We start from the raw sequence: 26,175 nt of genomic DNA, 5'->3' as shown, positions 1-26,175 counted from the left end.
GATGTCACACTTGACAGAGTGTGTCACGACATTTCACTGAATGAAATGAACAAGCATGTCAGTTCTATTCTTCACCTTCTGTATACCTATCTGTGTTAGATCAAAGGGTTCAAATTGAATAATAAGGAGTTTGAACTAATAAAAGGTAATCAATAAATTTTAGGTGACAATTCAGGTGGTTATTCTACAAAGCAATCTTAGCGCTACAATGATCTTAAGCCTATGTTAAAGGATGGGAGTTACCATCTCCTCAGCACCAAGACTGCTTTGAGAAACATGGTCACATGTACTATAATGAAATGATACATCATACAAAATTTTCAATGCACTAAAGTGTTTTAATTCTCCTTATGCCAGATCATTTCTATTCCAAGCTTGTGAATTCTAGTATACTACACACCAGTTGCTAAAGACAAATAGACTTCCCTTCAAAGGTGTAGACCTTAACTGTTGAGTAGTGTATGTAAAGATGCATGCCAATTACAAAATGAATATTAAAAAATGTGAAAAAATGATGATTTCAAACTACTAAAGAAAATCTGAAAGCGTTACTAGTTTAAATTAAAAAAAACGTCTTGAATTAAGTTAAACAAAGCCATTAACATAGTCCTTTGAAAAAAATTCTCTCACAATAGCAAGTGGAAATTTTGCTAAAATCTTGTTCATATGAAACACAAGTGAAGAAATGATCTGGTCTCAAAGCAAAAATCAACAACAACCTGTTTAAAGCGGATCACCAGAAAGAATATTAACAGATGCAGGTCACCACATGCTTGTTGCTCTCTGTTGCAGTACAACAAGGGAGATAACATCACGATAGTATTATTTACCCATAGTATAATCTTCACTAATGGTAAACCCCAAAAGAATACACTCTACAGGGACATTTTTAAAGGGAAACAAAACTCCAACTTTGAAAGTGTCTTAGTACCTGTAAGTTGTTTTGTCACTCAATACAAATGTCCCTTGACAGACTACCATTTTGACAGGGTTTATTTGTGCTCAGCACTATGCTTAGTGAACTGCAAGAAGCAAAACAATGAAATGAAGAAGGGAGAAACTGTCTATCATAACAAAGCATATACAATAAAAAGGTAGAGTCAAACTGACTATGTTTTAACTATTTATTAATGAAAGAAAGCAAAATGTCAGTATGACAATGACATCAAAGCCAAATGCAAGAATAATTATACATCCATTTAGACACACATACAAATTTGGAGGGTAGCAAATTTTGTAAGCATAATCTGATCAAATAACCCAATTTGTTGGGTGACTGACACAGTTTGGTTAAGGTAAAGCTAAAAAAAATTGTATTGTTGGACATGTAAAAGTTGGAGTTTTATTTCCCTTTCTTACCACAAACAAATCTAATCAAGTTACCAAGTTTATTTCAGCAGCCATTTAAGAAATGGGAGAATATGATGAAAAGGAGTTGTGAGGAATATGACTCTCAAGTTAATTTCCTCTGAACAACAAGCCACGGCATATTTATTCATAACTACTCACAAATCTATCACATTATACTTTTACTCAACCTGACTGGAATTGTGCCTTTGATCAAAATTTGTATAAAATTCTTCCTCATTCATGTGTACCCCACCCTCACCAGAAACAATAAAATTTATACAGCTAAATTTGTCGCTTAAGAATATACCCTCTATTCAACACTGACATAGACCCACAAACAGCCTCTCCCACAAAGACTCAACCACCACATATCCATCTGATCCAACACATCTTTCCTCATCCTACCTGTAAATCTTGGCATCCTTGATGGTTGTGTCGGAGAGCTCATGCCATAGTCATTCTCAGCCTGTATGCGAAAAGCGTAATCTCGGTCAGGATTAAGGCCATACACATGGTATGATGTGTGTGGGATTCTCCTCACTAGAGGGCGCCAGTTGGTATCAGGCAACTCTTGGAACAGGATCGTGTAAGTCACAGGAATCTGGTCACGTATATAGGATGGCATGTCGGCTGGTCGCCATGTCATACGGACAGATCCTGGACGCATGTCTGACATAAAAGGTTCTTCTTGCGGCAAGTATGGTGCAACTGCAATCAGAATTTAAATCATTTAAGAGCTTTGAAAACAGTTTTCGAAATCTCTGAATTAGCAAAAAGAAAATGCTTGAAATATCCCATAGTCAAATGAAGGATTAAGCAAGTACATAGATAAGAATGTTGCCTTGAAATAACTCAAAATCAAGTCATAAATTATGTCAGTACAAATACACTTCACAGTAATCACCCAAACAAATCTCCCCAACATGAAACCATTCATTTTAAATCAAAACAGACATGATTTCCTCAGTTGAAAAGAAAACATGATGACCTCATGCCACAAAAATAACAACCAAACCAAATAACAACTCAAGAGTCTACAACAATGTCTGTACCTCCTCGTTTCCTCACAACAACCGAATCAGTGGGCTCCCCGAGACCGTAGTCGTTCTCTGCCCTGACCCTGAATGTGTAGTCACGATCTGGCAGCAGCCCTGTCACCTGACTCTGAGTCTTCGGAATACCACGTGTGTGAACCTTCCAGTCACCACCAGGAGCATCAAGCATCTCAATGCGATAGGTGACAGGTGAGTAATCTGTGATACGAACTGGAAGCTCCACACTCCGCCAGGACAAGGTGAGGGAGTCGGGCTGGATGTTGAAGGCATATGGCATCTCTCTGGGCATGTGTGGAGGGCCTGGATAGAACATCGTGTGAATGAAAACCACAGACACCGACAGGATGTTTTTGTATACATGTACTCTACATTGTCATGTATAAAGCTACCACATATAAGGTGATCCACTATAAGAGCCATTACATACTATATCTGTGAAGGAACCATGACTGAAGCACATCATCTGCACATACAAGATCTCTATATTTGCAATAAAAGTATATTTGTCTTCTATGTATCTCACAAAGGAAGAAGACTTGTACGTCAATTTTATCTAAATATTACTTGTATCTGTTCTCAAACTTTTGCAGGCATAATTACCTTGCCAAACACATACAATTGTTTTGTCAAATTTTCAGCTTGTTCCTGAGCTTACCAACTTTGGTTGTATGCAAAAACATTCTATAATGCAGTCTCATGGCTTTGAGACAATCATGTTCCAAGATCATTCCGTAGAAAAGAAGTAGCTGATGTCTTTACCACATACTACCCAGAGAAGCTCTCAGCAACCAATGCACAATACTAGGACAATAAATAGCTCAATAGTTGTATTCCTGTCAACTAGAGATGGGAATCGGAAACCAAATCCACTATCAATTATTGGAGGGCTTGTGGTGACCGATTATCAAATATAATCGAAATAGATACATTTTTAATGTAAACACCAATTTTAAGGGTTTTCTCCAATTTTTTCTACTGAATGATTTTTATAAATAATGTTGCCATGCAATGAAAGACAAACATGCAAGAAAGACATTGGGATTGTAATTAACAAAATAATTGGTTAAAATTTTGCAATGAGCCCAGCTAATGCTGTAGAGCGCATGTTTATTCATGAAATTTACGGTTAGTTCATTCAAGTGTGCTATACAAAAACTATAAAATTCTGATTGATTGAAAATACATTTTTCGCAATCGATAATCACTTTTAATTCTCTTTTGATATATTTTCGATTATTTTCGATCATCGAAACCATTGGTGTTAACAATACAATGATCTACTGATAAAAACTAGTGAATCCCTGCACTCACTTGCTCTGTGTGGTAAGTATGCTCCAGGTGTTGGTTCAGAACTAATACCATCTCCCTCAGCACACACTCGGAACAAGTAGTCGCGATCTGGGTTGAGGAATCGGACAGTGTAACTGCTGCCAGGGATGTGGGTGGCAATAGGTGTCCATACTCCACCAGAAGGTTCCTTAGTCTCAATACGATATGTAACAGGAGTGGACAACTTGTCTCCAGCTGGAAGTGTCAGTGGTTGCCATGACAACAATACAGAGTCAGCGGTAATGTTGGAGATGATTGGCTCCCTTTGTGGCAGAGCAAGAACTGAAACATAGCAAGTCCACATATAGTCAGTGTTCACTAGTCATTTGTAAATATATCAAGATATTACCAAAATTATGTTTCCTTGGGTAAACTTTCCTACTATTAATTTGCTGAAGACAAACATTTTCATTTGATGATCTAGACTGACCTGGTCTTCTGGTCAATCGGAGTGGAACACTGGACTCTCCAGGACCATACTCAGTGTCTGGGCGGATGCGGAATATGTAGTCCTTGTCAGGCCGGAGATTATTCACAATGTACATTGTGTCTGGGATACGTCGAGCCAGAGTCAGCCAAGTGGAGCTAGGCGGTTCCTGCATCTCAACTGTGTATGTGATTGGTATTGGTTTGCGGGTGTACATTGGCAGTTCAGCTGGTCGCCATGACAACCTGATGGAATCTGGACCAATCTCGGACATGAGTGGTTGTCTTATAGGTAGTCGTGGCTTAACTGGGAGAGAAAACAAGGATAACTTACCATAAAATTACCAGTACAGTAAGAAGTATAAAGGTCCTTTATATACACAAATTTGGCAAACTAGTGTCACAAAAAGTTATGAACGCTTCTGGATCAGCCAAGATTATTATATTCAAGAAAGTTTTGAGATGCAAGGTCAAAGTCTGTTGTTTTGCCTTTTTGGGTGGTTGGGTAACCTATTGGTTAAAGTGTCTGCTCATCTCACAAAAACTCAAGGTCAGTGATTCCCCTTATCATTTTAATATATGAAATCGACTCCAGATGCACCTTTAATGATAGTGCTGGAATATTCCTATAAGCATTGTAAAATCCAAATCACTCAATCACTCACTCACCCTTGATTCTCAAAAAGACCACTTTTTAAATATTTGTCCCATGTCAATCAGAGGATCAGGAGGTTGAAATAGGTTTGCAGTGTGTTCTTTTGCTGTCTGCCGTTGAAACACGGATTCACTCACTCAGTCGATTACACACACACTCGCACACTCGCACACACGCACCACGCATGCACGCAAGCAGACGCGAGCACACACACACATGCACCCACGCACCCATGCACACAGATGCACACACACACACACTGACTCTCTCTCTCTCTCTCTCACTCACACACACACACACACACACTCACACACACACACACACACACACACAGGAACCAACTTGCTCATATATCATCTGTTTCATATTAGCTTTAGACCACTTACCTGGGAAAGATGTGAGGGTGACTGTAGGATATGGTTCCAGATCAGCAAGGATACCCATTGGCCTGATTCTGAAGGCGTAATCCCGTCCTGGGGTCAGACCAGTCACAAGGTAGGTATTGTCTTTCACATCACGTGCGAACGGACGCCATTCCAGGCTTGGAACTTCTTGTATATCAACCTGGTACCTGACTGGTTCCATATCCTGGTCAGGTAGTGGTCGCCATGACAACCGGACACTATCAGGTTCAATTTCAGACATCTTGACTCCTTCTGTGATCGGTCTCATGGGAGCTGAAATGGATTCACAGAAAATCTGGAACAATTCATTTAGAGACAAATTTTTCTATGTCTGTCTTTTATCTACTTAACGTAAAGACCAAACATGACAAATTACATAGTGTCAAAGTGCAGATAACATGAGTCTGTGGTGAAAGTTCCATTTCTGACTGAGACCATTCCAACCAAACAAGAAGATCATCCGATGCATCTGTGGTTTTTAAGACAAGCAGGTCTAGTAAATATACTGAGGGAAACAAATAAGGGAACACCACTTCAGCATTCCTTTCATTATTCTCAGATTTTCTCTAACAGCACTATGCAAAGCTGGTGATGAAAACTGGAAAATATTAAAGGAATTCTTGAATTTTCCTGTTTTCCTTTATTTGTTCCTTTCAGAATATAAACAACCGTGATCTGTTTCAGCTCCAGAAGAGAGCACTACCACCAATTTGAGTAAAAGTCAAACATGTTACCATGATGAACAAAAAATATTAAATTCAGAGTTCCATCACTACCAAAAGACACCAGTACACCACCCCACCAGACCTACCTATGTGCCAAGTTTGGTGAAGAAATATTGAACTGTGTTAAAGATTTGCTTTGGAAAAGTAAAATGTGCACGGATGCATGCACAGATGGAGTCTATTTTAATAACCCCAACAAAATGTATTGTGGGGGATAACAAGACCAGACACAAAAAATTCACTCAGATGTATGGAACATCTCAAATTTACTATTGTTTGATATGGTACTTTTAACATGAGCCAGTACGGCACCCAAACATCTGTTTTACCTATTGTTCTGGTCATACTGGCTGGGTAGGAAGGAGGGCTGATTCCGTACGGTGTAATTCCTCGGATCCGGAACCTGTAGTCCTGTGTGGGTTCAATGTCCGGCAGTCTGTAGGTCGTGTCGGGGATACCAGTGGCTAGTGGTCTCCAGTCATCCACTCCTGGCTCTGACCCTTCAATCATGTAGGTTAGGTGATCTTCATCAGTTGCATAGGGTGGTACCTCCACTCGTCTCCATGACAACCTGACAGACTCATAGTCAGGCTCATAATCATCAATCTCCAGCGTATCAACAGGAACTCTGGATAGTGCTGTCAAAAAATAATTGTTTCAAGTAAGAATGTCATCCACAAAGTTGATGGCAAAATCATACAATAATGTCTTGGCGTCAGATATAGGATGCCTGAACAAGAATTGTATCCTTCATCACTAGGTTGTACGTGTAAGGTATGCATATTTCCAAGAAGTACTTCATATGTATATTAAAGCCATTTACACAGTGACATATTCATGACGTCATCAATCAGAATCTGAACTATTTTAATCTTGTAAACAGATGGACACAACATGTGACAGAATTGTACTAGTAACCTGTTTACAAATAAAACAATATGGCTACATCACAGGGAAAATATTTTTTTCTCGCTTTTCTCCTGAATGACAATTTGACAAGAGAACACGTGGCTGATCGATGCAGATTGCTTCAGAGGAGTGGATATGTGTGAATACTGTCCTTTATCACCTTACATTTCACCTTACCTAGTGTTCTGTACAGGGATGCAGCTGGACTGGGTTCTCCCAGGACTCCCTCAGGAGACTCGGATCTCACACGGAATCGGTAATCCTGTCCCGGAACCAATCCACGGACGAGGTATGAGGTGCTTGGGATGTTTCCAGCAACTCGGTTCCACAAACTGCTGGGTGGCTCATTCTTCTCAATCATGTACCTCAGAGGTTCGTCCTCACTTTCAAAAGTCGGGATGTCAACACGGTCCCAGTTGAGTCTCACAGACTCTGGCTCCAACTCAACGATCTGGGGACGGCTGATAGGTACACCAGGAAAAGCTAGAAGAACCAAAAACATGGCGGAACTGGAACACTGATTCCCTAAATGTTACTAGACTGCATGACAACCAGTAAATAATAGCTACATAGAGCCTTGCATCATAGTTTGAATTTATGGAAAATTGAGAAAATGCTTATTCCATAAAGGTGTCAAAATAGGTCATAACAAATGCATCAGACAAAAAAATATCTTAGTAACTGTGTTTGACTAAGCTTTCATTTTTTCCTTGTGCCTGAATTTTGGCTTATATATACATTGTCTTCATCATAATCACATAATTGCTATACAGGACCTACCTTTGGCTCTTGGCAGCCATATTGGTTCTGAAGGTTCACTGATGCCATATTTATTCTCTGCTCGGACACGGATGTTGTAATCTCGGTCAGCAGCCAGATCTGACAAATAAGCACTTGGGTCCATGATTCGGCTAACAAGCGGTACCCAATCCTCCCTGGGCAGTTCCTGAGCTTCCAAACGATATGAAATTGGAAGAGCTTCCAATCGGTCAAGAGGCAACTTAGCTGGTTCCCATGCCAACCTGACAGTCTCTGCACCAATGTCTGTGATGTAGGGTTTAGCAGAGGGCAGTCTGGGAGCACCTGAAATGTTATAAATGTCATATTAATTCATTGCGATGGAGTATGGTCCTGTGCATAGAGTTCACTTCACAATCAGTTAACAACTATGAGTGGAGTCTTTGGTGGTTGATTGTGTGTGACAGTTTGACTACTGAGAGTTTCTAGGACTTCAGTCCTTCCCACAACAAAGCCCATATGGTACATATTGTCTCACCCTAGGCAAGTGTGTTTGTTCCAAATTGCCTCTGTTCACCCAGCAGAAAGTGGGTACCCAGTGAAATAAGTCATAAGACTGTTAATCTTCTAATGCCTAAAAGGCAGCTTGGCTTATTCAGGGTAATAGTTATCAGACTGTGCACTCTGAGTGAGATAGCTAGCATGGAAAAGGGCGCATCATAAATATTCTCATGATGATTATTATTATTTCCATCAGGCAAAAGTAAAAACGACAGCTTTTCACACAATCTCCACATTCTGTCAGTTCATAAACATCTTTGATCAGATAATTCAACAAGTGTACTATACTTCAGTTAACCTTTATAGCATTAACCATTTCAGGGAAATGTCCCTTACAGTTTTCAAATATAAAATTCCAAGACTGTGATACAATAAATGGTCATCACAGATCACTCCCAGTATGGAAAGGACAAACACAGAAGCTTCTCATCCAAGAGGCGGTTACACACTAAGGAATCATATCAGACTTATCAAGGAATTTACAACTAATAAATTAAACTATGGATGACTGGATGCTACTTACCAATATACTCATCATATTGTTTGGGCTCAAACTTTGGTACTGGAAAATATAACATAGGCTTGATAATGATTCAAACAATATTTTGAGACACATAGTCAAACAGTATTGATGTTGTGAATTTAAACTTAAAATTTTGAAAATTCAGCCAAAATAGACTCAAAGACATCAAACAAAAAAATATTAACATCAATTACTATTAATTTCAGGGGCGGTAGGGTAGCATAGTGGTTAAGGCATTCGCTCGTCATGCCGAAGACCCGCGTTCGATTCCCCACATGGGTACAATATGTGAAGCCCATTTTCTGCCGCCGTGATTTTGCTGGAATATTGCTAAAAGTGGCGTAAAACTTAACTCACTCACTCACTATTAATTTCTCTGTTTCGCAGATACATACACAAGCGTATCATGGATACAAGATTACAACATTCGAGTAGGCAATGTTGCTGGCAAATAACATTTATATCTTCTATTTCCTTATCCAGAGTTGACAGTCATTCACTAGAGTGAGGCAATTGTTATTTATAATTATGGAAACTACATAGGAAGCCCTCAAAACCAGCATCCCTCTAATCTGGCAGCTCTCTATATCAGTACTAGAATTTGATTCCAGCAGAAACTAGTTAATTTCTTATCATTTGCACACCCTCTGATCTGGCATCAGCCTCTTCCGTACATCAGCACAATAAAGACCATCCAATTGCCTGTTTGTACAGTGGTTAACACACAAAACAGGCATTTGCTATCTTGACTCTCCTGTTGATTGGCTGAACGTATATTAACAACACAGAGGATTACAGTTAAGAACGGTGGTTAAGCATAAGTAGGTGAAGTAAATTGGTGAATGTCATATGTCATTCGGCAGATTAAATTAATTGGCATCTCCCAATTTCTCAGTCACTCACCATGTCAAGATGGCTTTGAAGATTAGCCAAACGTGTATTAACAACACAGTGGATTATGGTTAAATCTAATCTGACTATCAACACGTTGTTCAGTTGTATTTTACAGCACATGGAATATCAGTCTCAGGATGAAAGGGGAAAAGTTCGCTACACTGGCATGCTCACTATATCGGCATATTTTGCCGGTCCCAATGCATGCCGGTTTAGAGGACTTACACTGTATAATAAAAGAAAAGATATCTCTTCATCAGAACTTCACAGTTTACCTTCTCGTTTATCCAACACAGCAGGAAGTGTTGGTTCACTGGATCCAAACTTGTTTTCTGCCCGGACTCTGAAGTTGTACTCTTTGTTGGGAGAGAGGTCTTTAGCATAGTGCTGGGTTCCATGGATGTCGGAGGCGATGCGGGACCATCTCATACTGGGAAGCTCTCTGGCCTCAAGGATGTAGGTAACTGGGCCTGAAGAGGTTGGGAGGTCACTGGTGTATGCTGGGAGCCAGCCCAACTTGACCCCATCTGGTTTGATTTCCAGGAGAACTGGTTTATCAAATGGTAGCGAGGGAACATTGTCTGGAAGGAAATAATGCTTGTTAAATATGAGTCACATAGGAGACGCTTTGGAGTCATTTTCATTGTCGAATTTTGACCAAGAAGGCTGAGGGGGCACATAGAAGGATATCAAAAGTGGCATTTATGAATGTCATATGCATGAGATATAAGAAAAAAACAGTTAAGTGAAAGAGTGAATAATGTTTCATCGCACTTAGACTGTGCCAGGCAAACCAGTGCTTGATACCATGAGCACCAACACATGTTATTCTGGTACAATTACACAATCAGGCAATGTTCTGACTAGTCAGATGATAGGTCAGTCTGACATGACCCATAAACAAATATTTATTTAGAGGTAGCAAAGAACTAAGAAGAGATTTTAAGAAGAACAACTTTTTGATCATCTGCATGAGTTGTAACAGATTACTGAGGCAATTTCAGGTCAAATTCAGATTTTGATAGTGTGACATTGTTGTACACTCAGATCCGTGCAAGAACTTCTCAAAATAATTCTCAACATGTATTTCTAAACATAACATTTGTCATTTCCATTTAAATGAATTCCTTGCTGTTTCTGTAAAACAATGTCAGCGCTCTGATACCGTACATCCGTTTTATGTAGGGATATCCACAGACATATGTTAATGAGTAACCAAGGCATTGACCCACAGTGATGTAATATCCTACAGCCTTCATTGGTCTGTGCTAAAACATGTATTACTCTCAGGTTGGGGCCAATGGAAAGGAAAGAGTCAAGGAAAACGGACCTTCCGCCATTGCTTTGATAGAATAGGCAGGTGCATATTCAGGGAGGATCACTCTCTCTGGGGAGTAGGCCTTCTCTTCTGAAAAAAAACAAACACAAGTGACAAAACCATTTCAATAATCCAAAAGAAATATTTACCAAAAACAGACTGTATGGTATGATTTTGATCATGACATAAGCATGTTTTCATAGCTCAGTATAAAACAGCAAAGAAACTAGGTGGTGAGCATATCTTTATTCATTGGTGGCACCCATAACATGTCAACTGTTTGACTACAAAAGCTGTGAAACAAATGTGAAAACAGAAACAGGATATCAGAATTACAAGTGATCATAACTTGACAATTGTCCCACCTTTGACTTTCAGCCTTCCCATACTGGTTGCTTTGCCAGCCTCATTTGTGATGGTGCAGGTAAATTCTCCCATGTCGTCCTTGTCCACATCATCAAGCGTCAGATAGTATGTGTTACCTTCCTTCCCAATGGAGTACTTGCCACCATCACTGATTGGATTCCCATCCTTTTTCCTGGGTTCCAAAACAGAAAACCATTAGGTAACTGTATAACTGGAAAGTATGGAGTATATAAGATGGATATTTATAAACAAATCATATTATAAACCAAGACAGAAACTGATTTAGAAATAAAACATGAAATATTTGCCATTGAGATTAATATTCAATGATGGAGGGGAAAATACCAGCACCTTGAGCAAGTACTAGTTGCATGGATGTGTGCCCTGTATAAATATCCTGTAAACATGATAAAAAAAATACACTTCTGTATGTAAAGTGAAGTTTTATAATGCTGATGGCAGAATTTGACCAAAGTATGGTGGTGGGCATCATAAATCGGTTTCACACATTGTACCCATTGTAGAAATGAGTGACCCAATGACAACTCAACTGTCATTTCTCGTTGATATGCCTTTATGCCCTGCTAAGTGTTCAAAACTACAAACCATTCAACCTCTGGGTCTGGAACACCGATGATGCGGCACTCAAACCTTGCTGAACCACCAGGAGGTGCAATCGTGTCCATGATTCTCTTGGTGAAGGATGGAGGGAACCCATAGGGTTTGGCCATCTTTTCAGGAACTCTGTACCAAATGAAGATTAAACACAATGTAATATCCTTGGTACTATTATATTTCAGCAGATGAAACCAGTAGGAAGAAATACAATGTGAAATTGACATTCTCGTCACCATAACGGTCCATGAGACAAAGAAAGCATGTCCTGTTTTCTGATAATGAAAATAAACTCTGAGGATGTTTTAATCAATTTATATACTTTACTTTCCATTTTTTCATGCTTTTCACATCATGAGAATGGATTTTTTCCAATGTAACTATGTAGCAATGTAGCAATGACTTACTCTTTGAATATTGGCGGTGAAGGTTCCCTCCTCTTGGGTGCCAGGACTGTGAGCCAGGCCTGGCAAGAGACTTCTCCAGCAGCATTCTTAGCCCGACAGGTGTACTCGCCCTCATTGGCAGGAATCACATCCTTCAGCACCAGTGTGTACGTATCACCTGACTGCATGATATCACGACGCTTTGATTCCTGAAACAAGAATCACATGTTTCCACTTTGTTCACTGATTGTACAGTTTTGTCCATTTGAAAGTATAGAAAACATATAACCAATTAAATTCTAAAGCATATTAAATGTAGAAATATAGATAATGCAGTAAACACATTCAGACAAACAGTCAAAACATCCTTTGTTGAGTATTACTTACAAAGAGTTCTCTGCCCTTGAAGTACCAAGAGACTTCCGGAGCAGGATCACCCATGACAATAGCCTCGAATGTTGCTTCTTCTGATTCTCTGATGTCTGCATCTCTTGGTCTCTCCACAAACTCGGGTTTCGTTCCACGTTTCTTTGGGTCTTCTTTGACATTTAACCATGCACGACATTTGGCCTCTCCAGCTATGTTCCTGAGTCTGCAAGTTATCTCCCCTGAATGGTAGGTCTGGGCCAATCGGAATGCAAGGGATGCCTGTCTGCCATCATTGGTCATCGTGGCATCAAAGTTGAGATCTGTTTTGACAACCTTGCCATCAATTAACCAGGCAACATCAGGTTCAGGCTTGCCTTCATACATGCATGTGAAGTCAATAGGAACTCCTTCCAAACACTCCAGATCATAGAACTTGGTGGTGAAACGTGGGGCCATTGTTTCTTCTTCAATCTTTGCCTTAAGGGCTGTAAAATCCAAGCAAATAATATCACAATTTTCAGGCATTATCACAGAAACATCTGTCAGCATGTTTGTCTTCTGAAACCATGTCAGACCACTTATTTGGTTGCCATTTATTGTCACCACTGTAGCTGGAGATCAATTCTAACACAGACTTCCCATATCAGAAACATGTTTATGTTTCAGATCAATTTATTTAAGTTAAATACAAAACATTCATTTTGAAAACATCTTTAGTTGAAACCAGAATTACCATCCATACTTATCAATGACCTTGATCATAATTTCCAATGACCTTGATCACAGTGTCTGTGGAGGTCACCTGTTCTTACCGATGTGGTACCTCCTTTACATCCCAAATACATTCAGCAAAATCCCTACTGGTCTCAGAGACCTTGCATGAGACATACTAGTGGTACCTTCCTATCCTACCTCAATACCTTGAGCAAGACATACCTTTTTATGCTTCCTAAAGCCATTGAGCAATACCCCAACATGGTACCCTTCCTATACTTTCAAGAGACATTGAACCGTGATTCAGCATGTCATCACATTACTGTGTAGATATTTACAGACAGCTGCCATATTACTTGAATATTTACAGACAGCTGCCATATAGCCGTAAATATTACTGAGTGTGTTGTTAAAAGTACAAACAACCAGTCCTAAACACATGGCCAATGCTCCATAGTGGTACCCTTCGTATATTTCCTAAAGACACTGATCAAAGCCACTGTGCTACCCTACCATGCTCACCAATGACATTGAGTAAGGCTTCAGTGGTGGCCTCGCCATACTCGTTCTTGGCCACACACTGGTATCTGCCACTATCTGCCACCTTGACATCCTTTATGAGGAGAGAGAAAATGTCGTCATTGGTGTTGATTAGCTTAAATTTGTGATTCTCCTTCACAACCTTTCCATCCTTCTTCCTGCAGAACAGAAATAAACAAAATGCAAAACAACTGAAATAGTTATTTCAGAAAAATCAAGGATATATGCAAACAGCAACTGGAGAATTTAAAAAAAAACAGCAATGTAACAAATACATTTTTAACAGTGATTCATCAGCAGATTAGAAATCTGTAATGAAGTCAGAAACAGGGAAACATCATCTTTAACATCTGAAACTAATATGATGGACCAGCAGTGGAATATTCTCCACTTGTGACATTTTGTTTTTATTGTCTTCAACTCTGGCTATTCCCAAAATAGTACAGATTACTAGAAGAACATACCATATAATTTCTGGATCAGGGTAAGCACACACACGACAGTCAAAACGGGCAAGATGCCCAACTTCTATTTTCATGTCCTTCATATCTTCTTTAATAACTGGAGCACGGCCTTTAGGGGCAGTTTCTTCCTTCTTATCTTGAGCCTCTGACACCGGCTCCGCTGCCTTGGTTGGTTCTGGTTCTGATACTGGTTCAGTCAAAGGTTCTGAAGTGAAGTCAGTCTCTGCTGTAGGCTCCTTTTCTGTCTCAGACTTTTTACCTAGTTGTGGAGCAGGTTCCTGTACATTATCTGGTGTAGGCTCCTTTAATGGCTCAGGTTCCTTTGATGGATCTAGAGAAGGCTCCTTTACTGGTTCTGGGACTGTTTCCCTTACTGGTGTAGCTTCCTCTACTGGTACAAGCTCTTTAACAGGTTCTGGAGAGGGTTCCTTTACTGGTTCAGGTGTAGGCTCCTTTACTGGTTCTGGTGTGGGTTCCTTTACTGGTTCTGGTGTGGGTTCCTTTACTGGTTCTGGTGTGGGTTCCTTCACTGATTCTGGTGTTGCTTCCTTTACAGGCTCAGGCTCTTTGACTGGTTCAGTCACAGGTTCTCTTACAGGTTCAGACTCTTTAACTGGCTCAGGTTCTCTTACTGGTTCTGGTGTGTGTTCCTTTACTGGTTCTGGTGTGAGTTCCTTTACTGGTTCAGGTGTAGACTCCCTTACTGGTTTTGGTGTGGGTTCCTTTACTGGTTCTGGTGTGGGTTCCTTTACAGGTTCTGGTGTGGGCTCCTTTATTGGTTCTGGTGTGGGTTCCTTTACTGGTTCTGGTGTGGGTTCCTTCACTGATTCTGGTGTTGCTTCCTTTACAGGCTCAGGCTTTTTGACTGGTTCAGACACAGGTTCTTTTACAGGTTCAGACTCTTTAACTGGCTCTGGTTCTCTTACAGGTTCTGGTGTGTGTTCCTTTACTGGTTCTGGTGTGGGTTCCTTTACTGGTTCAGGTGTAGGTTCCTTTACAAGTTCGGGTGTGGGTTCCTTTACTGGTTCTGGTGTGGGTTCCTTTACTGGTTCTGGTGTGGGTTCCTTTACAGGTTCAGGTGTAGGCTCTTTTACTGGTTCTGGTGTGGGTTCCTTCACAGGTTCTGGTGTAGACTCCTTTACAGGTTCAGGTGTAGGCTCTTTTACTGGTTCTGGTGTGGGTTCCTTTACTGGTTCTGGTGTAGGTTCCTTTACAAGTTCGGGTGTGGGTTCCTTTACAGGTTCAGGTGTAGGCTCTTTCACTGGTTCTGGTGTGGGTTCCTTTACAGGTTCTGGTGTAGGTTCCTTTACAGGTTCTGGTGTGGGTTCCTTTACTGGTTCTGGTGTAGGTTCCTTTACAAGTTCTGGTGTGGGTTCCTTTACAGGTTCTGGTGTGGGTTCCTTTACTGGTTCTGGTGTGGGTTCCTTAACTGGTTCTGGCTCTTGTTCTGCTGCTTCCTGATGACCGTTCTCCTGTGGCTCTGGCGATACTGTTTTAGATGGTGGTTCTGATATAGCCTCGTGATCCTGGATTTCTGCAATATCACAGTTCACACATGATCATAGTATTTTTGTATTTTTTAAATGGTGTTGTGAGAGACAAAATAATAATCTAAAATACGTGTAATGAACCAGATACAGTGCTCTACAAGTAAAATCAAAAGATTTTTAAAAACCAAGAAAGAACACAGCACAGCAAAGATTACAAGCCTACCTTCTAATACAACAAGTTCTGTTGTGCTGACTATGGAACCATTGACATTTGTTGCTTTGGCTGTATACTGTCCAGCCTCTGTCTTCTTCACCTCCCGAAATACGAGGGCACAATTTTCTCCCTCGACAACACACTTGCGGGTGGGAGTCTCCTCAACTTCTATGTTGTTGGACAGCCAAGTGAGTGTGGGTAGTGGGTTTCCACCAACAACACAATCTAGCTTTGCTGTAGACCCCTCTGTAATGAGAACAAAAACAAATTTTACAACCAAGCATCACTTCAAAAACTGTAGTTTCCAAATTTGGCTAACCAGTCGGAATAACTATACATTTACAATTTTTTGACCCCCCATGAAATTCACTAGCCAGTAGAGCCAGTGACGGTGGAGATTTACTGGCCCGCTGGATTTTTACTTGCCACAGGCTAGCGAATCAGTTTCTATTTTGCACTCTGTGCAGCAACTTCATCTTTTTGCACATGTGTTGCACATCATATTTGCAACTGTGTTGCAACAGCCCAACTACTTCACATACTAAGTAGGTGTTATAGGTGTTTTTTTAAAATTATGACTTGTTCAGTAATAGTTATTTAGTATGCTTTTATGTGTTTCTAAAAAAATAAAGATTGTCAGTTATCAATTAGAATGGTTACATTTCATTTGGTGGGAATCAAACCTTTCATTGTGACAAGGCAATGCCTTCTAATCAAATATATGCTTTCAGTTTGATAAGTTGCCAAATTTCTTAAGACAGAAACTGATGTTTTGCGTTGTTTTTGTTTTTTTATGTACACTGCTCAGTATGTTATCAGTACAGACCAAGTAAACTGTAGGTGTGGATTGCTCAGTGAACCATTTGCACTGAAATACCTGGTAAATACATCGATACATAGATTATACTGCACAACAAGTCTTACCTCATAACCACTAGGACCAGAACTAGGTAAAGATAACCTGTGTCCTTCACTTCATACAGTCCAAAACAATTATTAAGCAATGGTAATTATGATGTAATGTCTCAGGAATCTGATGCAGTGTTTTCATGTGCTCTGTATCTGGTAATTCCACTTTTATCCTGGCCAAAGTTTCTTGGGAACTTGCCAAGTCTTATCAGCTAACAAAACTGGTAGAACAACTTAACCCTGCACCCTAACATGACCAAGTCAAAACTGATGCTAACATCATCCTTATTTTGATGACTTTCAAAGGACGCATCCTGACACCACTTTCTGTTCAACTGAATTTATTTCTAGAAATTGCAGTAACTGATATCTCCCTAACCACTGACTAGAAAAGGGAGAAAAACACTGTCTTATCCTCCAAGTGCTGTTCTGTGAAACTGCTTATAGTCAAACTGTTACCGATTATCTCAGAGCTGGAGCTGCATTTGATAAGAGCCATCCAACACTCCAGCAGCTGAAGAGGGATTTAAAAACCTGACTACACCCACCAAGATTCCAGCTCAGATCTTCCAGTTCTTCCACTGTTTTGCAAAACCAACATACTGTAACACATGTCTGATTTGTAGAGCATATGTTATGAACAGTTGATAATGAGTCTGTGGTGATGGACTTGATGAGATGCCAGGTATGCAGGATGCATTCATGACACAGTTATCCATTACAGAACTGATTACAAGACATCACTACCAGTAGAGTACCCACAATGTATTATGTGCTAGACTGTCATAAAGGTTAGTGTTAGAAATACTGTTGCCCAGTCCAGCAGACACGCTATCACAACATGTAATATCCCAGTGGCTGATCATCTGCAGGGTCTATCTGTCCATCATCCATCCATCCATCCATCCATCCATCCATCCATCTGTCCATCCATCATCCATCCATCCATCCATCCATCATCCATCCATCCATCCATCCATCCATCCATCCATCATCCATCCATCCATCCATCCATCCATCCATCCATCCATCCGTCCATCCATCCATCTGTCCATCCATCTATCTGCCTGTCTGTCTATTAATATACCAGTTTCACAACTCAGTGGTCATTCATCTCTATCTTAGAGAAAATACCAGCATATGTTTTAAGTATTGCAAAGACAAGATACTTCATGACTACTATGTAACCCAAACATATTCTATTTAATTCAGATTAGACAAATCTTTATTGTCGTAATTTCCATTGCACTCTCTTCACATTGTATACCATAACAGCTGTGTGATGGACATGTGATCATGTTCTGTTTTCATGAAAACTGAAACATCTTGTTTGATGAATGAAGAACAAATCATTTCTAGCTGATAATTACACAAATAACCCATATTTTGTTGCATTTGTGACTTGAGAAAATCCATATTCATGCAAAGCAAAAAGCTACATTGTTACACAGGATAATAAGTTTCAATATTTAGACACGTTGATAGCGCCAACATGTAAATAATACAGTTTATATAGGAAGCGTTCTTGTGCAAAACGTTCCCTGTGCTCCCAGATTGTGGCAAACCTCTCCATTATTACCACCAAGGTGAACTTCATGACAAACTTTAAAGAAATGTTTGACAATTTGCCAGAGAATTCAACACCTTGGCAAGATGGTCTCTATCATGAGACCTGCCGTTCTGAAACACACTTGAATCATGTGGTGCACATCCTCCAGTTGAATGTCACCTTGTGAATCAACAAAGTTCAGTCTACTTCTCACTTGAATTATCAGCATCAAAGCACCATGAGCAGTGACTAATAATTATCACTTTATAGAATCTGGGTATTGTGGAGTGTGACATGCTGACCTTTCACATCTGAAGATCCCACATATTTAATATGTACTGAAGGAAACAAGTAAGGGAACATATGAAAACATAAGTGTTCCTTTATTCATTTCAAGGTTTCTTCACACACTTTTCAGCACACTGTGGGTGTAAAATCTGAGAATACAATAGAGGAATGCTGCAATCAGAGGTGTTCCCTTATTAATTTACCTCAGTATATTAAATGAAAGCAACAAGAAAGTTTCCTAAGTTTCCTTAATCACAGCACATCACTGCTCAAGTCAGGTGTATGATTCAGACCATATCAAGCATATCGATCACTTCTGAATAATGATGTTTACAAAAATATGAGGTACCTGTCCCACCTGAGGTACCCATCACAAACACCTGCACAGGAAAGTCAAGTCTTCCTTGAACAAACACAGAAGCTTATGACACATGACAAAATAAGTAACCCAATAGGTAAGGGGGAAAGCCCACTGGCATAAAATGCTTCTGTATATTCAAACTGTGACCCCAAACCACAATACATACATAGACTGAAGTGAAGAATTTCAGAGTCCTAAATTGTTCAAGATAAAACTTGATCTGCCAAAATTACGTGGCATTCCAAGGGAGTATGTTTTCATGCACTTTTATCAATATTCCAGCAATATGACAGTGGGACACCAGAAATGGGCTTCACACATTGCACCCATGTGGGGAATCAAACCCAGGCCATCAGCATGATGAGGAAACGCTTCAACCACTTGGCTAAAAGACTGCACCTGTTGAATTTGGAGCATGACAAAGTAGAACTACCTTGTTCTTACCAAATTGCTGGTATGCTGCTGGGAAAGCTCTGATGGAACTTATGATAACACACATATCTCACCCTCAGCATCACACTGACATTAGATATCAATCTACCTTCTAGAAGTATCTGATACACATGTCATCTTTGAATAGCTCACATTGATTCTCAGGTCAGAGCAAGCACGTCTTATTACAGGTCATTGTAAGAAGTACTTGCACTTAAGAATACCACTTTTCTATTTTCAGAGCATTTAACTTCTCCTGAGATTAGCATTTTTAAATGCTGACGTCTTTATCAAACTTTCCCAGTGAAACAAGAAGGGCATATGAGTGCATTCTGTTTAGTTGGTGAGTCTATAATCATATTTCACATTTTGTTTCATAAATAACACCTTACCTTTGACCGTTTGACTTTAATTCTAGTATTTATCACTGCATTTTTTTATTTCATTTATTAGTTGTCTTAATATATGTCATGAATGTCTCAGGTACTCAACAGGTTGCTCAGTGGAAACACACACTATCTGCAGATAGTGCAGATGCAGATCTACATTTTATTATCTATAAGTTAGTCAGGCATCTTGCCAGTTTTAGCAACTTTCCATTAATATCACGGTAGAAGGCACCAGAAACAGGATTTGCACATTTTTCCCAGGTGGGGATCAAACTCTTTTCATGACACATGAATGCTTTAACCACTATGCTACCCCAAAAGCTCAAAACATCCTATTTTACACAGCTGTAAGAAAGGGAGTTTTTTACAAAATGCTTTCAGCAGTATTTTCAATAAGATCATGGTATGTCATCTTGATGATGGAGTGAAGCCCAGTGATACTGGTACATGTACTTTGATGAAACTCACCAACCCTACGATGAGGCAGATAAACCCTGAACATTACAACTTGGGATCTGAGACTTGAACCCACAACCATGGGTTCATGGCACTCCGCAATGTGCTTTTTGGCAATGGGACCACCTGTGCCCCCATGAGTGAGAGAGGTACAGGAAGTGGTTGAGTGAGTTTAGTGTCCTGCTGCCACTTAAACAGTATTCCAGTTATGTCTTGGCTTATCATCTCTCAGTGAGATGGAGGCAGGAATTTCTGGAATACAATTAGTCTGTGCCAAAAATATGATGATTCAACTCAGATCAAGCTAGTGTTAATTCTATAAAGAAACAGTTTATAGGGTACACAAGATATGAGTTGTATGAAACATTATCTACCATGAATATCTGATGATGCCAATACATGACAGACTTAGAACCTTATCACAAGACTTATGTATGCTATCACTGATAAATAGTAGGCTAAGGTAGCTTCCTGCCCACATTGCCATGACAACACCTCTTTGTTTACTTGATAAAATTACAGAAGGTTTGTGGGGTTTTTTTTCAAGAAAACAGTCCTCCCACATGTTTTGAAACTACAGACAGTGGAAGCTGTCTAAACCGACATTCATCAGGACTGAAGATATAATCCAGTTTAGACAATGTGCGGGTGCAGAGCTGATGATAAATGTGCAAACCATGGATGGGACTGAGATTATATGCTGGTGTTGACAACTTACAGAATTGGACAGATGCCGGATTTGGCAGCTTCCACAGTAAATATCATCTATAAATAAGTAAAAAGGATACAACTATTCAAGAGCCTTTTAAAACATGTCCCATCCACACAGAGGATTCTGCAATCTGCCATCATCGTACCTGTTAAAGACAACCTAGACCTACACCTTTAATGCAGTGATGTTAGCCTGATGTTTAGACTTGGCAGTAATGTGACCAACCCAAACCATAACATTAATTACAGTAATCTACTGAAACTTGACCCCGTCTACAACCAGAGGTGGCTTAACACAAACATCCTGGCTGTACACAGACTGAAGGTACATATGTTGCTGAAGATGGGATAATGAATGGTAACCTTGATGTGCTTAACATACATAACACAAGGTCAAAAGAGAGTTATGACTGATATGAAATAACATTTTTTATTATTCATGTGTTCCAGTTTGGCATACTGAAAATACTGGCTTTAAGGAACATATTTACACTGCTGTAATATATATATATAAGGCATGATGAGACACTAAGAATGGTGCTAATGTTATGGGCATACAACTTCTCTATTCAGCGAAAGGCAATATTTTGACATAGATTCTAATGTTTAGTACATGTCAACATATCAAATCGCCTTTCACAGAATAAAGAAGTTATACGTCCAAAACATTATTGCCATTATTCATCACTTCAAGTTCTTAACTGCCCATCAAAGAAATAATTAGACATGATGAGATAAACCATCCAATATTCAGTATTTCATATGATGTTTGCATCAGTGACATATTACATATGACTTATAAAAAATAATACATATATGTTGAAAAAGCTTTCGTCATTCCCTATTTCAAACCAGTTAGTCTTAATAGGAAACAGTGATGTGTGATGTCACAAATGCCTAGCTATACTTCACTCTGCACATGCTCTGTACATTATTGCATTGGTTGTCTCAGTAACCTATGCTGGCAGTGACATACAGGATCCAGCAGATGTTGACATAATACACCTGGTCTGACATGCTGCTTACATTATAGTCTGTCTACTAAGAGGTGCATATTGTTGGTGCCGACAGATAATTCTTGTTTCTTCCCTTGAGTTTTCAGAGACTGTTTGTCTGCTAGTGGCCAACTTCTTTTTTCAATCAAGCCTTAAAAAATTCTCTGTGCCAAATATATGATGGTGCAAGTTTCACAAATGAAGTGTTAATCGTACTGAAAAACAGATTATACAGTACAGAATATGATCGATTGTATGAAACATTATCTACCATGAATATCTGATGTTGCCAATACATGTCTCAAGACTTTGAACCTTATCACAAGACTTATGCTATCACCGATAAATTGTTGGCCACTGCTTCCAACCCCCATTGCCATGCCAACACCTATTTACCTGACAAAATTACAGAAAGTATTATGAAGAAAAAATGCCTCCCACCTGATTTTATAGCTAAAAGACTTTAATTTATAAATCATTATAATACGGTTCTTGTAAAATGAAACCAAATGTACATTAAGCAATGTTCCTTTTGTTGTGTAATCCAATAATAAGGTATAAGGTAACACTCAATATTTGATTAGGATATCACAGGGATATTTCTTGATGTATAATTATTGTCCCTATCAAATGTTGAGTGGTATCAGTATCACATATTGAAAGTGATAGTAGTGATTAAGACACCAAAGACTGCAGGGATACAAACATAAGCACATGTGTGTACAGTACAAAGTGTGGTCACATACACTCTGACTATAACCTCCTATTGGCTTCATGTCTGCAGCTACAAGGTGACCTGGTGTTAATTATAAAGATCTACACATCTGCCAGAGTAACAATCCTTTCTCACCCAATACATAGGAATGTCTGCAGAAACTGCAGTCTCTCCCAATCAGAATCCTGCACTTGATTTACACAAGGCCAGTTCCTATCAGTTCTCTGTTAATTGTAGTCTGTCTGCCAGCCCATGAACAACAATATTTCACTACTGTCTAACCCTCTAATGCTAAAGACCTATAGAAAACAAGTCCAGATTCTGAATTCCCCATCTTGAAGAGTCTCTTTTTCAATTTAAACAGGTATTTGTTACTAATAAAATTACATATTTTGAGACTAAGCAATTCAGTTAGATTAACAACAAGTCTCTGAAATGAACATACATGTATTTTACTGAAAAAAGTTCATAGTTAAAAAAAATAATACAATGACATGGAACCCTGAGACTTTCTCCATTTTCAGAAAGCTAAGAGTTGCCATGTTTTCTAGACGTGCATGGACTTTCTGGTATATATTTGCTTCAGGGTCTGTATGACGAACTAAGCATCAGTGTATATGTTAACATGGCAGATTACACAAGAAAGTGTGTACATCTGATAAGCTGCTTTTTTCTTTATTATTAACTTTTGGTGGGGTCAAACACATGGCATATGAGTAAATCATTATACCAGAAGAAGAGCAACAGGAATTAACAGTGTGTTTTTTTTCCATAAAATAAGTCTTTGATGTTGATATTGGAAAGCTAATCTAAATCTAACAATATATTTGTTTAGCCCTAAATGTTAAACAGTGATTCTTTGTATTAAAATAAAGTTGTCAGGATCACCAGCAAGATATCACTCAGTTGTAACTATCACTCAAAAGTAACTATCACACAGTAGTAACTATACACTTTGGGCAGTATCATTAAGCAGTGCATTATTAGTTGTAAGGAAGATACCGTGCATTACAGTGGCATATTTGTTATTTTTCACTACTTGTTGATACTTCAAGTTACCATAATGAGAGTGCAATGGTGAGATAAAGATAGATGCCATTTTTACACAAATATGTGACCATAACGGTAGGTGGAAGTATATCTTGGATATTACATGCTGAATATTCAGTCATGATACTCAAGTCAAATCATCCACTACCCTCCATGCCAAACCATGAATTTCTAGGGAACCTACATAAACTGCAACATAAACTTTGGATGAGAATTAAGTGGTGCAGAAGACATCATCTTTAAAACTCCTTTTAAATTTTCTCATTGCTTCAAGAATAAATACGGGTTTTCTTGATTCTTCTATATGCGTTTCAAGACTATCAAGATTCTAGAACACAGCATTACTACATATTAAATACAAATGCTAGCAGTATAACTATTTTAACTAAAACTACAGAAAAGATTATATATTTTACACAGCATTATGTGGCATATCAACAGGTCGCATCAAGAGCTGTACTGATATTCATACCGATTCAGATAAATGAACAAGTTTTCACAGGAAGTCACAGCTATTTATATGATACATCCAAATTCATCACTGCCTTATCGATAAAACATCACAGAACTATCAGTACCTTGGTAAGCTAAAATGGAGGTAGTGATGAAAATAGATAGATGTTATCTTTCCATAAACTCTGAGGTATATTCTGACCATCATTCAGAGGTAATAAATGTACAAACATTTGCTATTCCATTTTTATAAATACAGATAGGTAAATGATTATCAAGACATGAGTATTCAACTGTTGAATATTTATGAGTGTTCACTGAGTATTCACCTCATGAAGGGGCAAGAAACTGGTAGATCTGGAACTGAGAAGAACAAAAAGGAAGCTCTATCCATAAAAACTTCATGTCTTCATTTACTTCTGACATCTAAATGAACATGAAAGATTTCACATATAATTATCTGAACATACCAACACTTCTGTGCAGCTACATCAAGACACTCCAGCAGAATGACCTCCAAACCTTGTGAAGATTTGACAGCTTTAATCACTGTCAACAACACCCATAAACCAGCACTAGAGGCACCTATCTATGTACAACCATTACCCATCCCCAAACCAACCTTTCAAGCAGGGGTCAAAAACAACATTTTAACTTCAGACCTAAAACTGACCAAAGCTCTGCTTACCGGACACTGGTCAAGTCCTGGGTGAGTTTGTGTTGGAGCGACTAGCCATTAATGTATCCCTTGGACTAGAGGCTGCAGGAGCAGGCTAGCAGAGCAGGCACCTGGGTTATTTTTACTGTTCAACTGAAGAGACAGGAGTCTTGCTGCCACAGAGATGAGTGTGGAATTTGGTGGAAGCCAGGATGATACATTAATAGTCTGTTTCAGAAAACTTCAATCTCCTCCAATACTCACTCAGACTTGCTGCACTTCATGAAAGCTGTGAATGGTTGGGTTGATTTTCATGTTTTGATAATTTATGTTCACCAAAACTGAATTATGATAAACAATGTATTTGTTCAGTGTCTTTTCGCAGGTATTCTCTTAAATGTTTCAGAAAAGTTCAGTCACCTCCTTTCATTTCATGAAAGTTTATGTCATATTTTGCTAACAAAATGTCATTGTTTTCATCTTATCTCACTATTTATTATTTTAAAGTCTACATAAATATATCTTCTTACTTAAGTCACCCAGATATGAATGAAATTTAATATCATGTCAAATATATGGCGTTTCCTCATATGGCAAATGTTTGTTTTAATTACTGTCTGCTTACTAGAAATCCCACTCATTTCCAAAATTTAACTCATTAATATAGTTCAAAATGAGAAGGAGATTAATACATTTATTTATAATTTAATTTTTTTTAATTTCATATACTTTTATTTCACCTGACAAATACTGCTTTTCAAAGCTTTGACCAGTAACCTTCAAGTTTCAGGGGAAAATGAATCCCATGTCATTGAAGGCTCATAATAAAAGTCATTTTTATACTAATTAGTCATATCATGGCACGTCCATGTGAAGCAAGAATGCCCTAAGTGATGGAGGCCCAAGACAAGCACTAATCACTTCATGAAAAGTATCTTACAGTATTTTTCTTGCCTTGCCCCCTCTGCAACGCTAAACCCCTGAGTGAAACAAGTCAAGATTTGTCACTGGGGCTCCCATTCAATACAAATGGATTTATTTGTTTTTATCAATGTTATATATATTCCGGGACTAAGCATGAGTCTAAGATGTACCATACAAGACTGGGACACATAAAGTATTTTTTAACTTCATCTATGTACATTTTAGTATATGTTCAACAGA

General features: G+C 38.9%; 1 protein-coding gene across 1 annotated transcript in view; it reads right to left on the bottom strand.

Moving 5' to 3' along the window:
• LOC137297677 (obscurin-like) overlaps nt 1-26,175 on the bottom strand; it is a 144,065-nt gene that overhangs the window by 41,602 nt on the left and 76,288 nt on the right. Inside the window, exons 24-41 of the mRNA XM_067829592.1 lie at nt 16,055-16,291; nt 14,342-15,875; nt 13,860-14,035; nt 12,642-13,108; nt 12,276-12,463; nt 11,860-11,997; nt 11,253-11,425; nt 10,900-10,977; nt 9,845-10,150; nt 8,676-8,714; nt 7,634-7,936; nt 7,031-7,336; nt 6,274-6,582; nt 5,202-5,492; nt 4,165-4,467; nt 3,717-4,016; nt 2,403-2,705; nt 1,756-2,058 (exon numbers count right to left, since the gene is read on the bottom strand). Of these exons, the coding sequence (XP_067685693.1) occupies nt 1,756-2,058; nt 2,403-2,705; nt 3,717-4,016; nt 4,165-4,467; nt 5,202-5,492; nt 6,274-6,582; nt 7,031-7,336; nt 7,634-7,936; nt 8,676-8,714; nt 9,845-10,150; nt 10,900-10,977; nt 11,253-11,425; nt 11,860-11,997; nt 12,276-12,463; nt 12,642-13,108; nt 13,860-14,035; nt 14,342-15,875; nt 16,055-16,291 (5,754 nt within the window). The remainder of the gene's footprint in view (nt 1-1,755; nt 2,059-2,402; nt 2,706-3,716; nt 4,017-4,164; nt 4,468-5,201; nt 5,493-6,273; nt 6,583-7,030; nt 7,337-7,633; nt 7,937-8,675; nt 8,715-9,844; nt 10,151-10,899; nt 10,978-11,252; nt 11,426-11,859; nt 11,998-12,275; nt 12,464-12,641; nt 13,109-13,859; nt 14,036-14,341; nt 15,876-16,054; nt 16,292-26,175) is intronic.

The sequence above is a fragment of the Haliotis asinina genome, chromosome 10 (genome assembly GCF_037392515.1).
Source record: "Haliotis asinina isolate JCU_RB_2024 chromosome 10, JCU_Hal_asi_v2, whole genome shotgun sequence".
Lineage (NCBI taxonomy): Eukaryota > Metazoa > Mollusca > Gastropoda > Lepetellida > Haliotidae > Haliotis > Haliotis asinina.
This window is presented reverse-complemented; position numbering and strand designations above follow the sequence as displayed.